The following is a 17,500-nucleotide window of genomic DNA, read 5'->3' as shown; positions in this document are numbered from 1 at the left end:
CAACAACGATGAACCAAAATCAATAATAGTATGGATATTGAGACCGCCAATCGAGTCGAGCCATTTCCGGAGAAATTGACGTACGATGATGACCACTGCTTTTCCCTCCATTCTTGAGGTTCTGGAACAACTGCCGGGCAAACCCATATTAGTATATTTTACAAACTGTCACGGAAGGTGAGGAGATATCAAGAGAGACACACACTCGTTACTGGTCAAGCTTCATTCGTTCTCTACTGTTACTGGTCTTGGTGTACGCCGCCCCCCAAGACATTCAGACGAGTCTTTAATTATCCTTGCAAAATGTCGATGCAGAACGTTCAAGCCAGGGTCCCCAAGACAGACATCGAAGTCAACAATCTGGGCTACAAATTTCCCGATGGCTCAACTGGACTGTCCAACATCACTTTAGACCTCCCACCGGGCAGCCGGACACTACTCATCGGCGCCAACGGTGCGGGCAAGACGACAGTCCTCCGCCTCCTTTCCGGCAAGCGCCTTGCGCCTGCTCACGCAATTCGCATAGGCGGTGTCGACCCCTTCTCCGCGGGTCTCGAGGGCGTCACGTACCTTGGCCTAGAATGGGTGCTGAATCCAATCGTCCGGACCGACATCGCGGTACCCATCCTCCTCGACTCCGTGGGCGGGAGCTACTATCCCGAGCGACGCGACGAGTTGGTCCGGATCCTCGACATTGATCTACGCTGGCGTATGCACGCCGTGTCCGACGGCGAGCGCCGCCGCGTCCAATTGGCAATGGGCCTGATCCGGCCATGGGATGTGTTACTCTTGGACGAAATCACCGTCGATTTGGATCTATTAAGCCGCAGCAATTTCCTGAACTGGCTTAGAGGCGAGACAGAGCGGCGCGGCGCCACGATCGTGTATGCCACGCACATTCTCGACAATCTGGTCGGTTGGCCCTCGCATCTGGTGCATATGCATCTTGGTCAGGTCAAGGAGTGGGGACCCATGGCGAAGTTCGACGCCGAAACGGACGGTTACTCGAACACGGGGAACAGCAAGCTCGGCGAATTGGTGTTGAAGTGGTTGAAGGATGACCTTGCGGAGCGAGGACCACGAGATAAGTCGACGGCTGAAGACAAGACGTACGAGAATTTAGAAGGGAAGGGAGGATATGGGCAGGAGAACAGACCGGAGTGATGAGGAGCATTGCATTAATTGGGAATGAGTCGCGGCATTGGATGGGAGTGTACTTTGGACGTGTGGACTTGTCATTCTTTCGTGATATTGATACCCCGTCAGATCTTCAACAAGATTCTGAGCACCTATGTTAATATGCATATGCATGGATGGCGCTGGGAGTGAACAAGAATTTGGTCTTAACACCATACATTATCAGGCTAGAAAACCACCTGTGGTATCATTCATACATCCGCATCCGTCCAGCCTCGCCAGTCGACTTTCAAGATCCGCACAGAGCCATCTGCCGAAGCGATTGCCAACTGACCAGTCTCGTCACGACTTGTGTCGACCGGGCGCCACGCAAGTTGATTGATCGTCTTAGACGGACATAGGTAATCGTCAACATTAGTGCTCGTGACCTTGACATTCTCGAGGTTGTCATCATATTGGAGCAGATGCAGGGAGATTGTCCCGTCGTCTTCACCTGCGGCCAGAATCGACCGTCCGCCGCAAGACAAGACAGAAATTGCAGTCACTGCCGTTTTGCGGGTGATTTGTGCCTTGCAGACAAACTCGAGTTGCTCGCTGTTCGGGTCGGCAACCCACACTTTGACGCTTTTGTCCCTTCCCGCGGTTGCGAATGTCGGTCTTTGAGCGTTCTCCAGCCACGCAGCGTCCAGAATCATACGAGAGTGAGCCTTGTTGTTTGTCGCAACGCGAGTCCACGTTTGCGCGCCCTGAGCGTCTTCTGAGCGTCGGAACACAGCAAATTGCCGATCACGGCCAACGCTAAGTAGATATCCCGCGGGCTGGGTTGAAAACGCAAGTCGCGTGACAGTCAGCGAATGTGCTTTCAGTGGAGGCTTCATTTCGTTCCAGCTGTTGGTATCGTAGAGACGTATGACAGCATGGTCAAGTGAGCTGGCCTTGCACGCTGTAGCGAGCACACTGCCATCGGTCGGAGCGGCGGCCTCGGAGATCTCGTAGCCGTGGCCGTATAGTTTCTCGTGTTCGGGCCATAGAGTATGCCGAGACAGTAGATCTTCTGTTGGCGGCTCTTGGATGTCAAGTAGTGATGCACCCATACCGTCTGTCACTGAGAGTCCTTCCATAGCGGCATCCGGCGCCTCTTCAGTGTCATCTACAGCCTTGTTCGAGAGTCCAAGGACAGGAATGGCAGCCGTGTCGGGTAATTGCTTGTCTGTGTCTGGTAAGGGGATTTGACAGAGTCTGTGCAACATCTGGGCAATGTCCTTGGGCTCGTTGAAAACACGAAGCAACTTCTCGTCCGCTCCCGAGGAGAATTGATGAGGCGTCGTGGTGGCAATGCAATTGAGATCGTAGCCGTGAATCTGTGGGCGCGAGAATTCGTGCCAGCTTCGTTTCTCGCCTCTTTTCCATTCGGCGTGGAGTCTCGTCGTCTGATCTGAGCTCGTTGAGAGCAGGTAGCTTCCGTCTGGCGACCAGATTATCCCGTTGACGGAGTTGATGTGCCCGCTGACAGCGTATTTTTGAGTCCAGAACTGCGACTCGGCATTGTATTGCCAGAGTCGCCAGCTGCCTGTCCGGCCAAGACAGGTGACCATCTCACCATTCGGCGACCACAGTCCCGTCCAGAAGCCGCCAGATGAGCCCGTTGCAGTTGTCGCGCCTTTCTGACCGCTGATCTCACCCAGGCGAGAAATGCTTATCCAGATCCCCGATACTGGATCCGACTCCCATACTGAGAGAGATCCGTCTGCTGAAGCTGTGAGGAGTTGTGGCGTGGAGGTCTTCGGACTCCATGCTGCCGAGTAGACCCAATCTTCGTGTCCAAGTAAGAGTGCCTCGAATGTGATCGAGTATTTCTTTCCTCCAGCTGATACACTTTGAACTTTAGCACTGAGTGTGTTCGTCCCATTCGAGAGATTGCTCGCATCAATGGCTTTCTTTCCGTTTACGAAGTCTCCGGACTGAAAGCGCCACAGCCGAACGTATTTGTCTTGACTGGCGGAAGCCAACAGGAAGCCGCTCTCAGAGACCGGTGTCAGTGCCAGCGATCGTATCCATGCCTCATGCCCAGGTAGGGTTGCGCAAAGCTTGAATTGTGGTGTCGTCGACACATCTTCGATAGAATAAATTTGGATATCGTTGCGTGTGCCTCCAACGACCAGAAAGGCCGAGTCGTTGTCTGCGGTACCTGAGAAAGGGCCTAGGGCCAAGGCAAGGGGCATAAACTTGGGTTTGAGGGTCAAGCTAGACAGTGCCTGGAGCTTGCCATTGTCAACTCTCCACAGCCTGATCTCCGCATCCGCGCCTCCAGTTGCAAAGACACTACTCTGGCTCAGGACTGCAATCGTATTTACGCTACCATCATGCGCAGTAGCCTTGTCCACGCATTTCCATCGCTCGCCTGTTTCCCAAAGCCGAATCTCTCCGTCAGCAGCGCCGGTTACCAAAACCTCACTTGTGGCTGGCTCATCTGAAGTGGAGAGAAATTTGACAGCCGTGACTTTTGCGTTGTGCCCAGAAAGTAGGGATGATAGTCCGCGGCCTGAGCCATTCAACGGTGACCAGATCGCAACATTCTGGTCCGCGCCGAAGCTCACAAGACCAGAGGCAACCGACCAGTCGGCTGCTGCACTATTTCTGTTGCCGCCGACCGTACGATACTCGTCTTCGATCACAGGAGGCATTGGTAGGGAAAAAATTGATTTAGTCTGAAGATGAATGAAAGCCTTGCGTAGAGCCTTGCCAAGGGTTTCTTTGCAGTCGATCTAATTGGCCGATGATCTCAGCCTCGCCATATGTAAGGTACACGGTGGTGGTGCAGCAGATTATGAACATGTAGTTAGAACGATCGTTCATGAATTGTCAAGCAAACATAATCCGAACCAGGCGCCTGCCCATTCAATCCGCGTTCCAAAGCAAAATGTCCATGTCTTCGCCCGTCATACACAAACTAACATCCCATCACCCTTGATACGCCACTAGAGAAATGAGATAGACTTTTCCTTCAATCAACAACCACAAACTACCAAAGACCTGAGCAGGACCCTGATGAAATGACCAGACTGCCGAATCAATATCGACGTACGCAGTCTCTGGCATCAGGGATTCGACTGTGAGAGTGGCTCTTCGCGAAATGTGCTAGCAAGCCCTCCCAGGTATCGAAGGGACTTCCCGGACAATGATCATTCTTCGGACATCGCCATTTGTCACCCGTCGCGAAGTGGTTCCATAGCGGTGTTTTGCTCCTGAGTCTCCTCCTTTTGACAAGAAATCCGGCGAGTCGCTCGAGCTGTTTTTGAACACTCTGCTGATTGAGGTACAGCTTTGTTCTGGCCTCCAGGAATCTGACTGTATCGTGATGCTTGGATTTCTTTTGGCGGAAGTATTCACTCTGGCGCATATATCGCCCTTGCGTGTCTCTCGAGGCATCAACGGGCTTCGTTGCTTGCGGTCTCCTTTTCCACTCATCAAGCTTCATCCAACCCAGACCAAAATCGAGAGTGACAGTCAACCTCTCATACTGTACCTTCCCATCGTCTCTCTCATCTGTCATGTCGTCGTCTGCTGACTGAGATTCCGCGATTCGGTAATTGATTTCGTATGAGATAAAATGCTTCCAGTGCTTCATATGTTTCTCCAGCGTTTTCAAGGTCCTCTTCTCTTTCTCCCCTGTACCTATACTTAGGACGAGTGCTGGGGCCTTGTTCCCCTGCTGCCAGCTGACTTCATTATAAGCTTCAACGGTGGGATTGTTCGCGACCAGACCACCGTCCAGAAAGGTAATGCCGTGGAGCAGCAATGGGTCAAAATATCCCGGGGCAGCCGAGGTGGCTTTGGCTATGGTACTGAGGAAGTACTCATGAGCGGGACCAGGATTGTGGTGGCGCTTCGACTTAGGGGGGTTTCCGATGTCATACGAGCGAAAAATGTAGGGTTTCCTCCCATCCTCGTTCGTGGCGACCACCATCCTGCAGATCATTAACAATGGAGTAAGCCACTAGATCCGCTACTTACGTCTTGCAGAGTTTTTCTGGGGATTTGAGGGGGACCTTATCCCACAGCTCAGTTTGAATAGAAGGATTGTAAAGTCCTGTGACTTTCTCGACCACTTTTTCGACGTTGTCGCAATCGTACTTGCCTCTATTCGAGAAGGGATTCGACCTTGCATTGAGCCTCCTTGGCTTTCCGAAAACTTTGCCACCGAGCGAGATGTATTCTTCGATGCAGTGACCTACGGTCATGCGAAGTCTTCCAAGCATCATCGCAATCAATCTGGCAACGTCAGTGTTGCCTATGTTAGCTGAAGAGAACTTACCCGCCAGTAGATGTGCCGGCCATGAAGTCGAAGTAGTGACATGGCAGATACATATATTCCGGACGTTTCAAATCCGACGTGGCGCTGGAGATGTCGTCTTGATTCAACCTTGACTCTTTTTCTGTGCTTCCATTGATAGAAGACTGAGCGCTCCCAGATTTGGGATCTTTGTAAGATGCTGGATAGAAGCTGTGGTAAGCAGGTTCAGGGTTTTGCTGCTCAATTTGCGCAATTTTCTCCATCAAGGCCCGCAATATGAAGAGGCTCGATAGGCCTCTGATGCCGCCTCCATCTGTGGAAAAATAAGCAAGCAAAGAAAGACATGCAACTGTTGAGACACACCTAAGGACAAGAGGAGTTTGTCTTCCCATATATTGGCATCCGACTTTGCTTGACGTGTTGTTTGTGCTGGTGCCGCTCTTGCGGGCGAGTGTGATATTCGTCGGAAAAGGGTCTTGATTGGATTGCGTGACTTGTGCTGTCTGTTGTTGTTTTCCATGGCGTGATGATACGACAATTATTAGGTTTGATGGCTTCGATCAGTCTGGTTGTGGAAGAAGATAAGCGGGTTATATAGCCTCTCGGTCACGGTACCTGTTTTTCAGCCTCATCCCCACGACAGGGAAAGGCTTGACAAGTCCAGTGTACACGAATAGTGGGCAGAAGGCGGTGCGCACGCCGCAGCTAGATCGCCCCAATGCGGCATGAAACCATTCTGGATGAAAAAGGGGGCTTCTTCGGCGCCAGATTGTGCAGGCATCATGTACCAATACCCAGCATAGAACAGTATGCCAGCCTTAGCCGCCATTAGTCACATAACACCCCTTGCCTGGACAGCGGCGCAAGCGAGACAAGACAAGGGTACTGCGGAGGTGCGCCAGCGAGTTTCATGACGCGGCCCGGTCATGTAGGAAGATTTTGGTATGAAGAAAGGCTGAGTCCAGTCATGGTACAGATGATGGCACAGATGATGGCACAGATGATGGCACAGATGATGGTTCTCACATGTGTGTTCTGAGAATAGGAGTTCGACCTATGCACTGCCTCCACGTGAGACGGTATGTTACACAAGCCCCTTTGTTACGGTGGTCGAACGACGGTCAGGCTGCCAATCAGATCTCCTGCCGTACCATCCGAAGACTTGGTAGAAGCTGTGGCTTCGTTCCATGCCACATTGAGAGGACATGGTTTCCGGCCCATACATCGAACGCGACAAGGTTTCCCTTCGTGTATGCAGGAAAGATCCCTATAGATAGGAGACGCTGTGTGGCGAGGGATTTGGTATATGCACGTCGTTCAGTCGCGTGGTGAAAGAGGACACAAGTGCCGACCGACACTGAAACCCACCGTAAGGCTGAGGCTTGTTATGATGGACACGATGATTGATGTTGATGCTGAATTTTCTGGCTGCATGATGAAGCTGTGTGGCTTGACGTCTGGTTGATTTGTCGTGTTTCATCCTCAAAATCATGGACTCGAGCTTCGATTGAGATCCGTCAGGATGAAAGAATGTTGGTAAGGACTAAGAAAGCTGTTTCCCATTAGTAGTACAGTAGAGTACTTCTGGGCAAACTTTTTGATTGGTCCGGCGTCATCTACGCAAAAAAGGTCTTGGAACAGGAACATAGAACGCAAGTCTTTTCGGCTTGATGTGTCTGGGGTTACTCTTCGGTCAGTCTGGACAGAAGAACCCGCAGGTAGCTGCAGGATTTTCCAGACTAATCTTGATCTACCTGGGTCAAGGCTGTCTCGACGAGGCCGGAAGCCATGTCGGAAAACCTCAACCTCACAGTCGAATTCAGGTATGCACTTGCTTCCGCTTTGCCGAATTTTACTGACATAGCAACAGCGGCGGCCTGGAGATGCTCTTTGACAATATCACTAAACACTCAGTATCATTGTCGAAAAATGCGGACAGCGGTAACGCAGCCACAGTGGGCTTCCTAGTGCGCTACATATGCGATCATCTCATGAAAGATTCGCGGAAGGAACTATTCGTCCTCGATGGCGCAGTGTATGTCTACATTACGTTAAAGCCGACTGAGAGGCTAACTCAAAACTAAAGGCGTCCGGGCATCCTTGTCCTAATCAACGACTCCGACTGGGAACTCGAGGGTGAAGAGAAATACGAGCTCGCCAACAATGATAATATTCTCTTCGTGTCTACACTGCATGGCGGCTGAAATGCTGAGCACCTAAATGGCATCAACCTTTACGTCAACAGATCACGCATCTAACGTCTCGTTCCGTCGTGCTCCATCAGCCTACGATAATGTTGTTGGGCTGCCATTGCGGACGATTACGCAATCATACAACATCATGCATCCTCACCGCCAGGTTCTCGGCATCCTCCGGCGTCTTCACGCCAGATGCCTGGGGCTCCGGTGTCCCAGAACCTCGGCCGCCGCCGCGAGGACTTCCTATGCCGCTTCCCAGACCGGGCACGGGTGTGACGAATCCACTTGGTGGTGCAGGGGCTTTTATACCTTCTGGCGAGGCAGGTATAATCTCTGGTGGAAGGTCCGGGATTTTGATGCGCTTGGCCTCGTTATTATAGCTTGCAGGAATGATCTGTCAAATATCAGTATTGGCACCGATGCTTCAAGCAGCAAACGCACCTCGATGATCTCATCCCGTGGGAAGGAGAGGAAGGGGATGTCGGCAGCGTTGCAGGCCATTAGGTAGCCATAAAGAACGCGGAGAACACTCTCGTGAGCGATAATGAGTAAATCATTTTGTTCCCTCTCCAATTCAAGAATCACGGGCTCCAGTCGCACAGCGACATCGTGGTAAGACTTGCAAGGTCAGTTGTGCGGATGACATGTTCGGTGGCTGCTTCTTACCTCTGCTCTGGGGAATCTGTGGTGATAGGGATCCAGCTCATGCTTTAGCACTTCTTCGGGATAATCCTGACGAATCCTCCGCTCCGACTTCTTTTCGCATACTCCAGGGTTGAGCTGGCTCATCTGAGATCGTTGCCTGACCTTGAAATTCTTCTCTTGTAGGAATGCAGATGTCTCGACAGTCCGCCGCCGTGTCGACGTCCACACAATGAGTGGCTTAAGCGGGGTTTCCGGACCACCCTTTCCGATTATAGCACGTCTTTCCTCCTCTCGATGCTTCAACAGGGTATCTGTCATCTTCCTCGCGTACTCTCTCCCTTGCGGAGACAGGGAAGCGTCGGCTTTGAATGATTCCTCTTCCAGTGTCACGCCTGCGCGTGCGAAATATGTATGTCGTGATTTGATGTGTAAATTCAACAGATAAAACACAATACGGTGAGACAGGTATCCAAAGTTGGTGTTGTTGACGACGATTCTCTCTCCGGCGTTGATCATCTTAATCCAATCAAGATCTGGCTCCTCCATGGTCTCGAAATGAGGTATTTTTGCTGACATGCGACTGAGATAGTGCTTGACGGCATCACCCTCGTTCCAGCCATAATAGTCTGGTGAGGATATCTTCACGCTGCGCACATTCTCCTCGATGATCCGTTGGTCGTCGCAACTAGACTCGATGAATAGACACTTGATGTCGTGTTTGGCGAATTCTTTGGCGAGAGATCTCCGGCCAGCAGCAAGGGGGTTAACGGCGTCATAGATGGCGATTTGACCGTTCTCGTGGTTGAGGAAGTGGTAGATGTCCTCTCGGCATTTCTTGAGGATCTTCTGTCGCAGTAATACAGAAGAGGCGGACGCATTGACAAAGAAGTAATCGTCGGGTACATCCTTGCCCTGGCCTACAATCTCTCTTCGGTAGTCGCCCAGGTGGAAGATTCGAGTTTTGACGCCCAGCCAGCGCAGATATCGAGCAAGTGCCACAGATATGTGTGTCTTTCCGCGTGCGGGAAGACCTACTGTAGCAATCGCAATGCGACCCGCGTGGAATAACCGACCTGATTCGGTGCTGTAGAGCTGAGCCGGTGCCATTTCTCCCCTCTCGGGAAGGTCGTGGATGGCATCAACAAAAGTACTCGACTTCCGCCTGTAGCGGGGCGAATTGACCGCCGAGTCAGCGGTGAGTAGAGTATCCATGTTGTAGGATGGAGCTGAATGGTCGGCGATAGGTGATCTAGTGCGCCGCAATGTTGGAAGGTGCTCTTCAGTCCCAGCCTCGGGCCAGCGGCGGCAGACAGCAGGTCTGCAATGCAACTATTTGTGCGAGAAGGTCAAGAGACATCGACAGCGAAATGTGAGAATGTATTTTCGATTCAGAAGAGCAAGGTCCGACGCAGATAAGAACTTCGACCTGATGTAAAGGTCTAATATCGATTTGTCCGCTTTATTATCGACCATCAACTCAAGAAGCCGATGGCGTCGATAACGAGGCAAAGACTCGGGATTCGAAGGAGTATATTGAATAACGCCGGTCTGACAGCACCATCTTTGCAGCAAGGTCCGCCTTAGAAACACCCGTCAGACAGACTTAGTCAGAAAGGAGTTAGTGTCCGCCTCGGACTTGGCAAGCTAGTAATGATTCTCAGATTTCCTGCGCCAGCAAAAGTGATGAAGCTGTCTTGACCAGCCAAACAAGTCTCCAGTCACGAGAGCATCATCCTACTCAACCACCTTCCCTCTCATCCTCCTATCTCATCCGACCGCGTCCTTGTCAGTGGGCAGGTGTAGTCACGTCGGGCAGAGAGGTTGCGCAGAACTTCTGCACCAGAAACGATGGCCGTGGTAGAAGAGAAATCGGCATCATCTCCGCTGGGCTTTTTGACGGACAATGCTCTATCGCTAGCCATTTCAGACACCTACGCAAACCTGCAAGAGAGGAGGAAACTCCTTGGTCTCCACAATCCTGGCACCGTTGATGGTATCGCACGGGAAGTTCAGAAAGATGTGCTCCTATCTAATTTCATGTTCTCCGGCCTGCGTTGCGACCTCCAGAAGGTCTTCAGCATAAACCCTCTCTTCCGACTACAACATGGCTTCGCGATGGGTTCGCAGGCGCTGCCGCCTTGGCAGTTGATGGCGCTATACGGCAATTCAAGTGTACAGGCTCTTCCTTTCATATGCTCGGATGCACAAGTTGACCAGACAATTTTAGGTGTTTATGCAAGCCGCATACTCAAGCGACAAGTCATTGACGGCATGGGGTAACCTGAGATGGACTCCCCAGTTCGTGACCAAGACGCAAACCTCAATCGATCCTCGTCAAGCGCAGACCATGATTCAAATCGACAACGAATACACTGGCGATGATTTCTCTGCTTCGGTCAAGGCTATCAGCCCTTCGATCCTCGACGGCGGACTCACCGGTATCTTTATTGGCAGCTACCTCCAGTCACTGACTCCAAGCTTGTCGTTGGGTTTGGAAGGTGTCTGGCAACGGGCTGCGCTCAACTCGAAGCCGGAGACGGCCATGTCATACTGCGCAAGATACAGGGGAACAGACTGGGTTGCTAGTGCACAATACCTTGCTCAAGGATCGCTGGGAGCGTCATACTGGAAAAGATTGACGGAAAGAGTCGAGGCAGGTGCGGACTGTCAGGTACAATTTGCACCAGGTATGGGCGGATCAGGCGGCCTTTTTGGAGGTATCAGACGGGAAGGAAATACCACCTTGGGCGTCAAGTATACCTTTAACACAGCTGTGTACCGAGCCCAGGTTGACAGCGCCGGCAAATTTGGTGTCGTTCTGGAGAAGCGGGTTGCAGCTCCAGTGACTGTGACCTTTGCCGCCGAGATCGATCAGTGGAAGGTGAGTTACCCAATATTGTTCCAGTGGTCGCTGCATAAACTAACTTGTGTCCTGCAGAACACCCACAAGCTTGGTCTCGCAGTTTCTCTGGAAGGAGCGCCAGAAGAACTGGAAGAGATCGCCCAGAGACCCGAAAACCAAACCACCCTCCCACCACCCATCTAAACTTCTCGAAAAGTGGGCGCGATGCCGGGCTCTTCGCTCCAGGATATGCTGAGGCCCATCCTCGAGGCACAAGGCGCCTCTCCCTTGAAAGTATTCGATGTTGTTTTACTATTCTCTTCACTCCTCAGCAGGCCTTGACAGGATTCTTCCCGTACAGAAGTCATTGCACTTGTTCTGATGAGCGGAAGTCCCCCACACAACAGCTACTTGACCGGCGTTTGGACTCACCACTGTTGTAACGTTGGCATACCTTGGGGGAAAAGTAGGAATGATCTGCGCTGGCATATTTGCCCGGCCTCTTTATTGTACAATGGAGATATGACGAGATCTGCTGGACGCGGAGAGCCCGCGCTGATGATTCCGATTCAGACACTTACCATACTGCATAATAGAAGGCTTGTACCAACACATCTGACTGTTCACTGAGGTTATTCCCGGCTAGATGTCTCATTGTTCTTTGCCCTTTTTGTGCGTGAATAGCCTTCTCACGGTTGTTCGGACTGAATGGTATTCGGCTAGCTAGTTCGGACTCCTCGTAACAGCAATGCATCCGGGCAGTCTGATCCGCCTGTACTCAGAGGTGACCATTGAGTTTTGGAAAGGAATAGTATCCGAATGGCAGGGGTCATTTGCCGTGTGCATGCATGAGGTTGTCCAGCTGGCATGATAAGTGGCCGGATGTGCTTTCCTGCATGAAGGAGGTGCAGGTAGGTCGCTTCCCACTCACCTCCTCGTCAAGAACAGCGCGCCGCCTTCGTTGGGAAACCCTTGGCGTTGGCTTCAGACCACATTCGACGCACATGAAAATATGCAGGACCAAAGGACAGGGTAGAATCGAATTGTTGGGGATGGGTTTTGCATCGGTGGGAAAGGGAAGCGATTCAACCTCAGCCAACGAATACGTGAATCAAGAACATCGGAAATGATCTGGCCTGCAAGATCCTCCAACAGAAATTAAACGTCGACAGCCTCGTCGACGATTTAGAATCCTCCCTGTTTGGGTGAAGCCTTTCAGGGCCGTGCGATCCCGGCCATGAGAGACGCCCCGAAGCAGGTGGACATGATTATGCTCCGACGATTCGCTTGGGGTCCAGTGAGTCGGAATAACCTTGCAGGACGCATCAAAGGTGAGGCGACCTCAAAGGCCGGCTAATTCCAGTGGATGACACCCTTCTATACTCCATGTTTATGCATAGTACTCCGTGCAGCCTGCAAGAGACTTGCAACCCAAGCCGAGTGTTAGATCGCAAAATGTCTTTCAAAGTCAACGCATCTGTTGGGCTGGGAAAAGCACCCGGCATGGTTGCACTATTCGTTACTGAAAGATGCATCTCATTGGGCTGCATGCACAACATACTCTGTAGCTTGGTGTTGCTGTGTAGGTATCAGTCTTGGTGCTTGACTTAGGCCGGCATGGGTCGAGATCTACAGATGGATCAATCATGAGACTACACAATACCCAGGCTCCATGGATTGGCGATTAAAATAGGGATTTCAAGGGATCAAAAGAGGCTGTGTGGACGGCGTGGACAAATGTACTGTGGTTAGCTTGGTCAGCCCTGGACCCATTTTTTGCATGTTGTGCAAGATTGCAGTCCCGTGCTTCCTTGGTCGACTCGCTGATATTGCGCCGCACAACTCTAACAAGAGCCTGATGACTCTGGTTGTGAGAGCAACAGAAAGGCTGAGGTCAGACTGTGAGATCCAGCCCCAGCCGACTTTTGATTTTGCTTTGCTTTGACGGCGGCAAGTCTGCCAAAAGCAGGAAATATCGCGTAGGACACTGCAAGGTACCTATATATCTGTCCTTGTCAATCCGGCGGACGTTCCGACTCGTGCCCGCTAAGGACCATTCGACTTGAACTCCTGGTCTCCAAGCACGGAGCAGCATCGAGGGGGCTCCATCTGGGTCGAGTTTTTCTCCTCGCCCATAACGTATGTGTGGTGCTTTTTCTGCATGCTAGTCCCTCGAATCCGGATAGCCGAGAGTATTGGTGAGAGGGTCGGATGACGTTGATGGCACTGCAGTAGCCCAGAACCACACAGTTTTGTATGGCTCTGGTTCGTTAAGCGACCCGCCTTGCTGCAGAAGTGCCCGTGCCATGCCTGTGAGAGCATTCTGTATGATACAAACATCTCTAGGTGAGATGAATGTCTTGTGTACCGTCAAGCTGGATCTGGGTGCGCAGCAGAGTAGCCATGATCCAAATTCTGTCCCGATGCCCGTGACCAGATGGGCTCTGTGCTTCTCTTCGATACTACAGCTGTGGCACGTTCGAGGTCTAGCTATGGGGACAGGGGCACAATTCGAACCCGGACACAGGCCTGCGAGGCATGGTCCAAGCACCAGGAATAGGCACACGATTGGCTGTCGCCAGTCAGCCGCTGCAGGAGCACGTGGAAAGGGACTTCTTGACCCAGAGACGCTATGTGCAATCCGCAACTAGTAGAGAGCCAAACAGACTGCCGCAGCATTCCCAGGGAATTGTTCTTTTTCGTAACAAATCGGTGTGATTTGGCTGGTTGACGAGTCCTGTTGAAGCTTCGTAACGGGCGGCCGGTAGTGGTGGATCGTATATTTTTCGATAGAACGATGTGAATGGACTCTCCAGCTGCCAAAGCTATTTAGTGACGATGGAGCCCTGAGCCCAGCATGATGGAGACATCATGCAACCCGCAGCGGGCTTTTGATCAGTGAGGGGCAGTGGTCCATCATCTGACCAGCTTCTTTCTTCCCTGTCTGGCCCTTTTTGCAGGTCATGCAGGTCTGCGTGCCTCATCCTCCTCCTGTTCTTGTCCTTGAGTTTTGCCCCCCTGAGCGCGATCTTCACGCCTGATCTGCCCAGACTTGTTTCGAGTTGTCAACCATTTCCGCATAGTGACGGCCAGGATGGCACTGAGGGGTTCAAGTCGTCAGCGAGTAGCGGGACCTGGGTATTTTCATGGCAATTGCTTTTGTGTGTTGCAAGGCTTTGATGATATAGAAATGCAAGTAGGTGTTTTAGAATCAATTGTGCCCATTCGTGAGATTGTAAGAGCGTCGTGAGATTGTAAGAGCGTCGTGAGAGAGAAACAGGGTAAGAAGTGGTCATGCCTGCAGTCAAAATGCAGTCATAACTTTGTGGCCTTGAGGGCCCTGTTGCGTTGCGCCTGCAGTTGCTTGCAGGCACTAAGCAAGAACCCCAAAACAATAAAAAAAGCCTTTAATAACTAATAACCCTGCCCCCAGGACACTCTGGCTGTCAGTCAGTCTTGCTTGTCAACTGTTTAACTACTATTATTATTCCTTCTATCAAGACCAAACCTGCGCCTGCCCGCGTTGCTGCACTTTGCCTTCCTCGAAACACTTCGAAAAGGTGGATTTGGCAGGTGGAAAAAGCAAACTGCAGTCTTCGTCCTCCTGTCCTGCGCCCTCTCAATCCGTTTCAACTTCACCTCGTAACTCCTTCACCTCAGAATTCACTTAACTTCATCTTTAAATACCGACCTTTGCACTCCCTCCGCAACTCTATCCATCCTACGACACAAACGACACTCTGCAACTACTCCGCGTGCCTACGATAGCAGTTCTCGTATACACAACCCCGGCTTCCATCATCGTCGCCCAGAGTTTCCACACCTCATCTCGAAAGCCTCAGCTACGCAAAGTGGGGAAATTAGCGCTTCTTCCGCCAACCCTCACCTGCTCCCGCACGTCTCTGCATACCTGATCCTCGACCATCTCTTTGCCCTCGAATTCCCTGCGTCGTACGCTTTCGAGGTCCTTTTTGCAAAATCGAAGAACTGGTTATTTAGACATCTCGCTTTCAACCTCCATTCAACCGTCGGTCTTCACTGTACACCTCGCACCTGCGCTTCTCCTTGGACAGATTCGTCGCTGGCTCCCTAGATCACCTGCACGTCGCCAAAGTGGATCCCACACTTCCCTAGCACTCGACGATGTCGCAGAACAGGCCTGGAGGTGTCTTCTCTGGCTTGCGCATGGGCGGTAGGTCTCTTTCTGAACCCCTCGACACTTGTCGGGATTTCAATGTTGTCCCTTGGGCACGTGCGCTGACGCATACACATAGAGGTAGTGAGGGAGAAGGTCCAGGATGGCCTTACCGGCGAAACAAGAGAGATGCAATATACACAATGCAAAATTGTTGGTAACGGATCGTTCGGCGTGGTTTTCCAGACAAAGCTTTCTCCGAGCGGAGAGGATGCTGCGATTAAGCGGGTTCTTCAAGACAAACGATTCAAGGTAAAACTTACCGTAATTCCATCATTCTTGCGCGATTTGCTGACTGTTGGCTATCAGAATCGTGAACTACAGATCATGCGGATTGTGCGGCATCCGAATATCGTGGAGTTGAAAGCCTTCTACTACTCGAACGGAGAGCGGGTAAGTCAGAGCTTGGTAGTCCTGCTTGCGTCTTGAAGGTTGCGCTGACGTTTTCGAAACAGAAAGATGAAGTCTACCTCAACCTCGTCCTCGAATACGTCCCTGAGACTGTCTACCGAGCGTCCCGATACTTCAACAAACTGAAGACTACCATGCCCATTCTCGAGGTCAAACTCTACATCTACCAACTGTTCCGATCGTTGGCCTACATCCACTCGCAGGGAATCTGCCATCGAGACATCAAGCCGCAGAATCTTCTGCTCGATCCGACAACTGGAGTCTTGAAGCTGTGCGATTTCGGAAGTGCGAAGATCCTGGTTGAAAATGAGCCAAACGTCTCCTACATTTGCTCTCGATACTATCGCGCACCTGAATTAATTTTCGGTGCAACAAACTACACAACCAAGATCGGTATGTATTGCCATGGCTCGGTCGGCGCCTTTTTACTGACGAAAAACAGATGTCTGGTCGACTGGTTGTGTTATGGCAGAGTTGATGTTGGGTCAACCTCTGTTTCCCGGCGAATCGGGTATTGACCAACTCGTCGAGATCATCAAGGTCCTTGGTACTCCGACCCGAGATCAGATTCGCACCATGAATCCGAATTACATGGAGCACAAATTCCCTCAGATCAAGCCTCACCCGTTCAATAAGGTTTTTCGGAAGGCCTCGCCTGATGCCATCGACTTGATATCGGCTCTTTTGGAGTACACACCAACACAACGATTGTCGGCTATCGACGCAATGATTCAACCATTCTTCGACGAATTGAGAGATCCGAATACGCGTCTACCGGACTCCAGACATGCTGGTGGTGCCTCGCGCGAGCTTCCAGCTCTCTTTGATTTCTCTCGACATGGTGCGTATTGCGAGATATTCCTTTAAGTTCCGTTGGCTGACTCAAGCATTAGAACTTTCTATCGCACCTCATCTCAACAGCAAGCTTGTTCCACCACATGCACGATCACTCCTAGCTTCTAGGGGTATTGACCTGGACAACTTCACCCCACTCTCCAAGGATGAGATGATGGCTCGCCTTGATTGATTCACGCAAGCAATGGCAAAATATTTACGAAGTCACGTCCGAGAGGAATCTTGTTCATCGATACGTGCATGTCCCTTGGCGTTCTTGCAACGTATCGCCGCCCGCTCTACAACTGGCGTTCAATCATCATGTGTCAGATGGATATCTTAGCATCAGAGAAGGTATCCGTCACGGGTAACACCGGCTTTTTCATGCGGGTCAGAGATTGGAGCTGGAGGTCCTTCCGACCAACCCTCCACATGGGCTGGGGCTGAGCGTTTCACGAAAAATTTGACCGTTTATTGGCCGGGCATGGAGGTCTGGTCTTGTCATCAGGCCAAGCAGTGTGTTTTTATAGCATGAAAGGGAAGGGAAAGAAGCTGAACAGGGAGCTCGAGCATCTTGGGCAAAAGGCCGGTGCTCAAAGAACATGCAACAGACGATATCCAACTGTTCGTGTATCTCTAGGGTGTGCATCTTGTAAGAGGTGACACGTCTAGACAACCTCGGCCAGATGGCTTTGGAGGCTTGACAAGACCTCAAAAATAAGAACATGTCATTCAGAACTGAATCGTGGACGAGTAGTACGAGTTCTTGAGGTGTGAATTGCCTGTATACTAGTATGTTGTACTCTAGTCTGCCCTTACAATCTTCAATTGCTGTTGCGGCGTCGCTCATACTATTCAAGAAGTTGCGGAGGTGATGCCAAGATCGACTATTCCTGCCTCTTAGTAGCAGCTAGTGGATGCTAGGCTAATGCGCGAGTTTAAGG

At 51.4% G+C, this 17,500-nt stretch overlaps 7 protein-coding genes across 7 annotated transcripts; 4 read left to right on the top strand and 3 right to left on the bottom strand.

The window, feature by feature from the left end:
- Positions 1–66: 66 nt before the first annotated feature.
- Positions 67–1,276, top strand: EDD37DRAFT_253961 (ABC transporter). Its single transcript, XM_062810711.1, has one exon. The coding sequence runs from the start codon at positions 304–306 to the stop codon at positions 1,162–1,164; it is 861 nt and encodes a 286-aa protein (XP_062673066.1). The 5' UTR covers positions 67–303; the 3' UTR covers positions 1,165–1,276.
- On the bottom strand, positions 1,277–3,835 carry EDD37DRAFT_253960 (elongator complex protein 2). The gene has a single exon (XM_062810710.1). It carries the CDS (start codon positions 3,819–3,821, stop codon positions 1,389–1,391), a length of 2,433 nt encoding a protein of 810 aa, XP_062673065.1. The 5' UTR covers positions 3,822–3,835; the 3' UTR covers positions 1,277–1,388.
- Positions 3,836–4,100: 265 nt separating this feature from the next.
- EDD37DRAFT_253908 (acyl transferase/acyl hydrolase/lysophospholipase) lies at positions 4,101–6,204 on the bottom strand. Its single transcript, XM_062810709.1, has 4 exons — positions 5,795–6,204; positions 5,453–5,744; positions 5,152–5,409; positions 4,101–5,105 (listed from the first exon to the last, which is right to left on the bottom strand). Exons 1-4 carry the CDS (start codon positions 5,949–5,951, stop codon positions 4,208–4,210), a joined length of 1,605 nt encoding a protein of 534 aa, XP_062673064.1. The 5' UTR covers positions 5,952–6,204; the 3' UTR covers positions 4,101–4,207.
- A 1,015-nt stretch (positions 6,205–7,219) lies between these two features.
- On the top strand, positions 7,220–7,635 carry EDD37DRAFT_606001 (ubiquitin-like modifier 1; the record flags this gene model as incomplete). The annotated part of the gene is made up of 3 exons (XM_062814849.1): positions 7,220–7,254; positions 7,302–7,466; positions 7,518–7,635. The coding sequence occupies 3 exons, from the start codon at positions 7,220–7,222 to the stop codon at positions 7,633–7,635; spliced, it is 318 nt and encodes a 105-aa protein (XP_062673063.1).
- Positions 7,501–9,486, bottom strand: EDD37DRAFT_677009 (elongator complex protein 2; the record flags this gene model as incomplete). Its single annotated transcript, XM_062819591.1, has 3 exons — positions 7,501–8,023; positions 8,071–8,247; positions 8,296–9,486. The coding sequence occupies 3 exons, from the start codon at positions 9,484–9,486 to the stop codon at positions 7,760–7,762; spliced, it is 1,632 nt and encodes a 543-aa protein (XP_062673062.1). The 3' UTR covers positions 7,501–7,759.
- Positions 9,487–9,862: 376 nt separating this feature from the next.
- EDD37DRAFT_253451 (mitochondrial import receptor subunit TOM40) lies at positions 9,863–11,409 on the top strand. Its single transcript, XM_062810707.1, has 4 exons — positions 9,863–9,891; positions 9,950–10,446; positions 10,502–11,155; positions 11,213–11,409. The coding sequence occupies exons 2-4, from the start codon at positions 10,123–10,125 to the stop codon at positions 11,318–11,320; spliced, it is 1,086 nt and encodes a 361-aa protein (XP_062673061.1). The 5' UTR covers positions 9,863–9,891; positions 9,950–10,122; the 3' UTR covers positions 11,321–11,409.
- A 3,850-nt stretch (positions 11,410–15,259) lies between these two features.
- On the top strand, positions 15,260–16,848 carry EDD37DRAFT_677005 (protein kinase gsk3; the record flags this gene model as incomplete). The annotated part of the gene is made up of 6 exons (XM_062819590.1): positions 15,260–15,308; positions 15,391–15,563; positions 15,621–15,704; positions 15,767–16,115; positions 16,165–16,563; positions 16,616–16,848. 6 exons carry the CDS (start codon positions 15,260–15,262, stop codon positions 16,747–16,749), a joined length of 1,188 nt encoding a protein of 395 aa, XP_062673060.1. The 3' UTR covers positions 16,750–16,848.
- Positions 16,849–17,500: the final 652 nt, after the last annotated feature.

Source organism: Exophiala viscosa (genome assembly GCF_022695815.1).
Source record: "Exophiala viscosa unplaced genomic scaffold EDD37scaffold_2, whole genome shotgun sequence".
Lineage (NCBI taxonomy): Eukaryota > Fungi > Ascomycota > Eurotiomycetes > Chaetothyriales > Herpotrichiellaceae > Exophiala > Exophiala viscosa.
The sequence above is the reverse complement of the archived record's forward strand: the minus strand, read 5'-3'. Positions and strand labels throughout refer to the sequence as shown.

Bases quoted from the DNA above. Each gene is read 5' to 3' on its own strand.
- EDD37DRAFT_253960 (XM_062810710.1), bottom strand. From the start codon at position 3,821: ATGCCTCCTGTGATCGAAGACGAGTATCGTACGGTCGGCGGCAACAGA.
- EDD37DRAFT_253908 (XM_062810709.1), bottom strand. From the start codon at position 5,951: ATGGAAAACAACAACAGACAGCACAAGTCACGCAATCCAATCAAGACC. The intron at 5,745-5,794 runs GTGTGTCTCAAC...ATTTTTCCACAG, and splicing joins CAAACTCCTCTTGTCCTTAG to ATGGAGGCGGCATCAGAGGC. The intron at 5,106-5,151 runs GTAAGTAGCGGA...AATGATCTGCAG, and splicing joins CCAGAAAAACTCTGCAAGAC to GATGGTGGTCGCCACGAACG.
- EDD37DRAFT_253961 (XM_062810711.1), top strand. From the start codon at position 304: ATGTCGATGCAGAACGTTCAAGCCAGGGTCCCCAAGACAGACATCGAA.
- EDD37DRAFT_253451 (XM_062810707.1), top strand. From the start codon at position 10,123: ATGGCCGTGGTAGAAGAGAAATCGGCATCATCTCCGCTGGGCTTTTTG. The intron at 10,447-10,501 runs GTACAGGCTCTT...AGACAATTTTAG, and splicing joins CGCTATACGGCAATTCAAGT to GTGTTTATGCAAGCCGCATA. The intron at 11,156-11,212 runs GTGAGTTACCCA...TGTGTCCTGCAG, and splicing joins CCGAGATCGATCAGTGGAAG to AACACCCACAAGCTTGGTCT.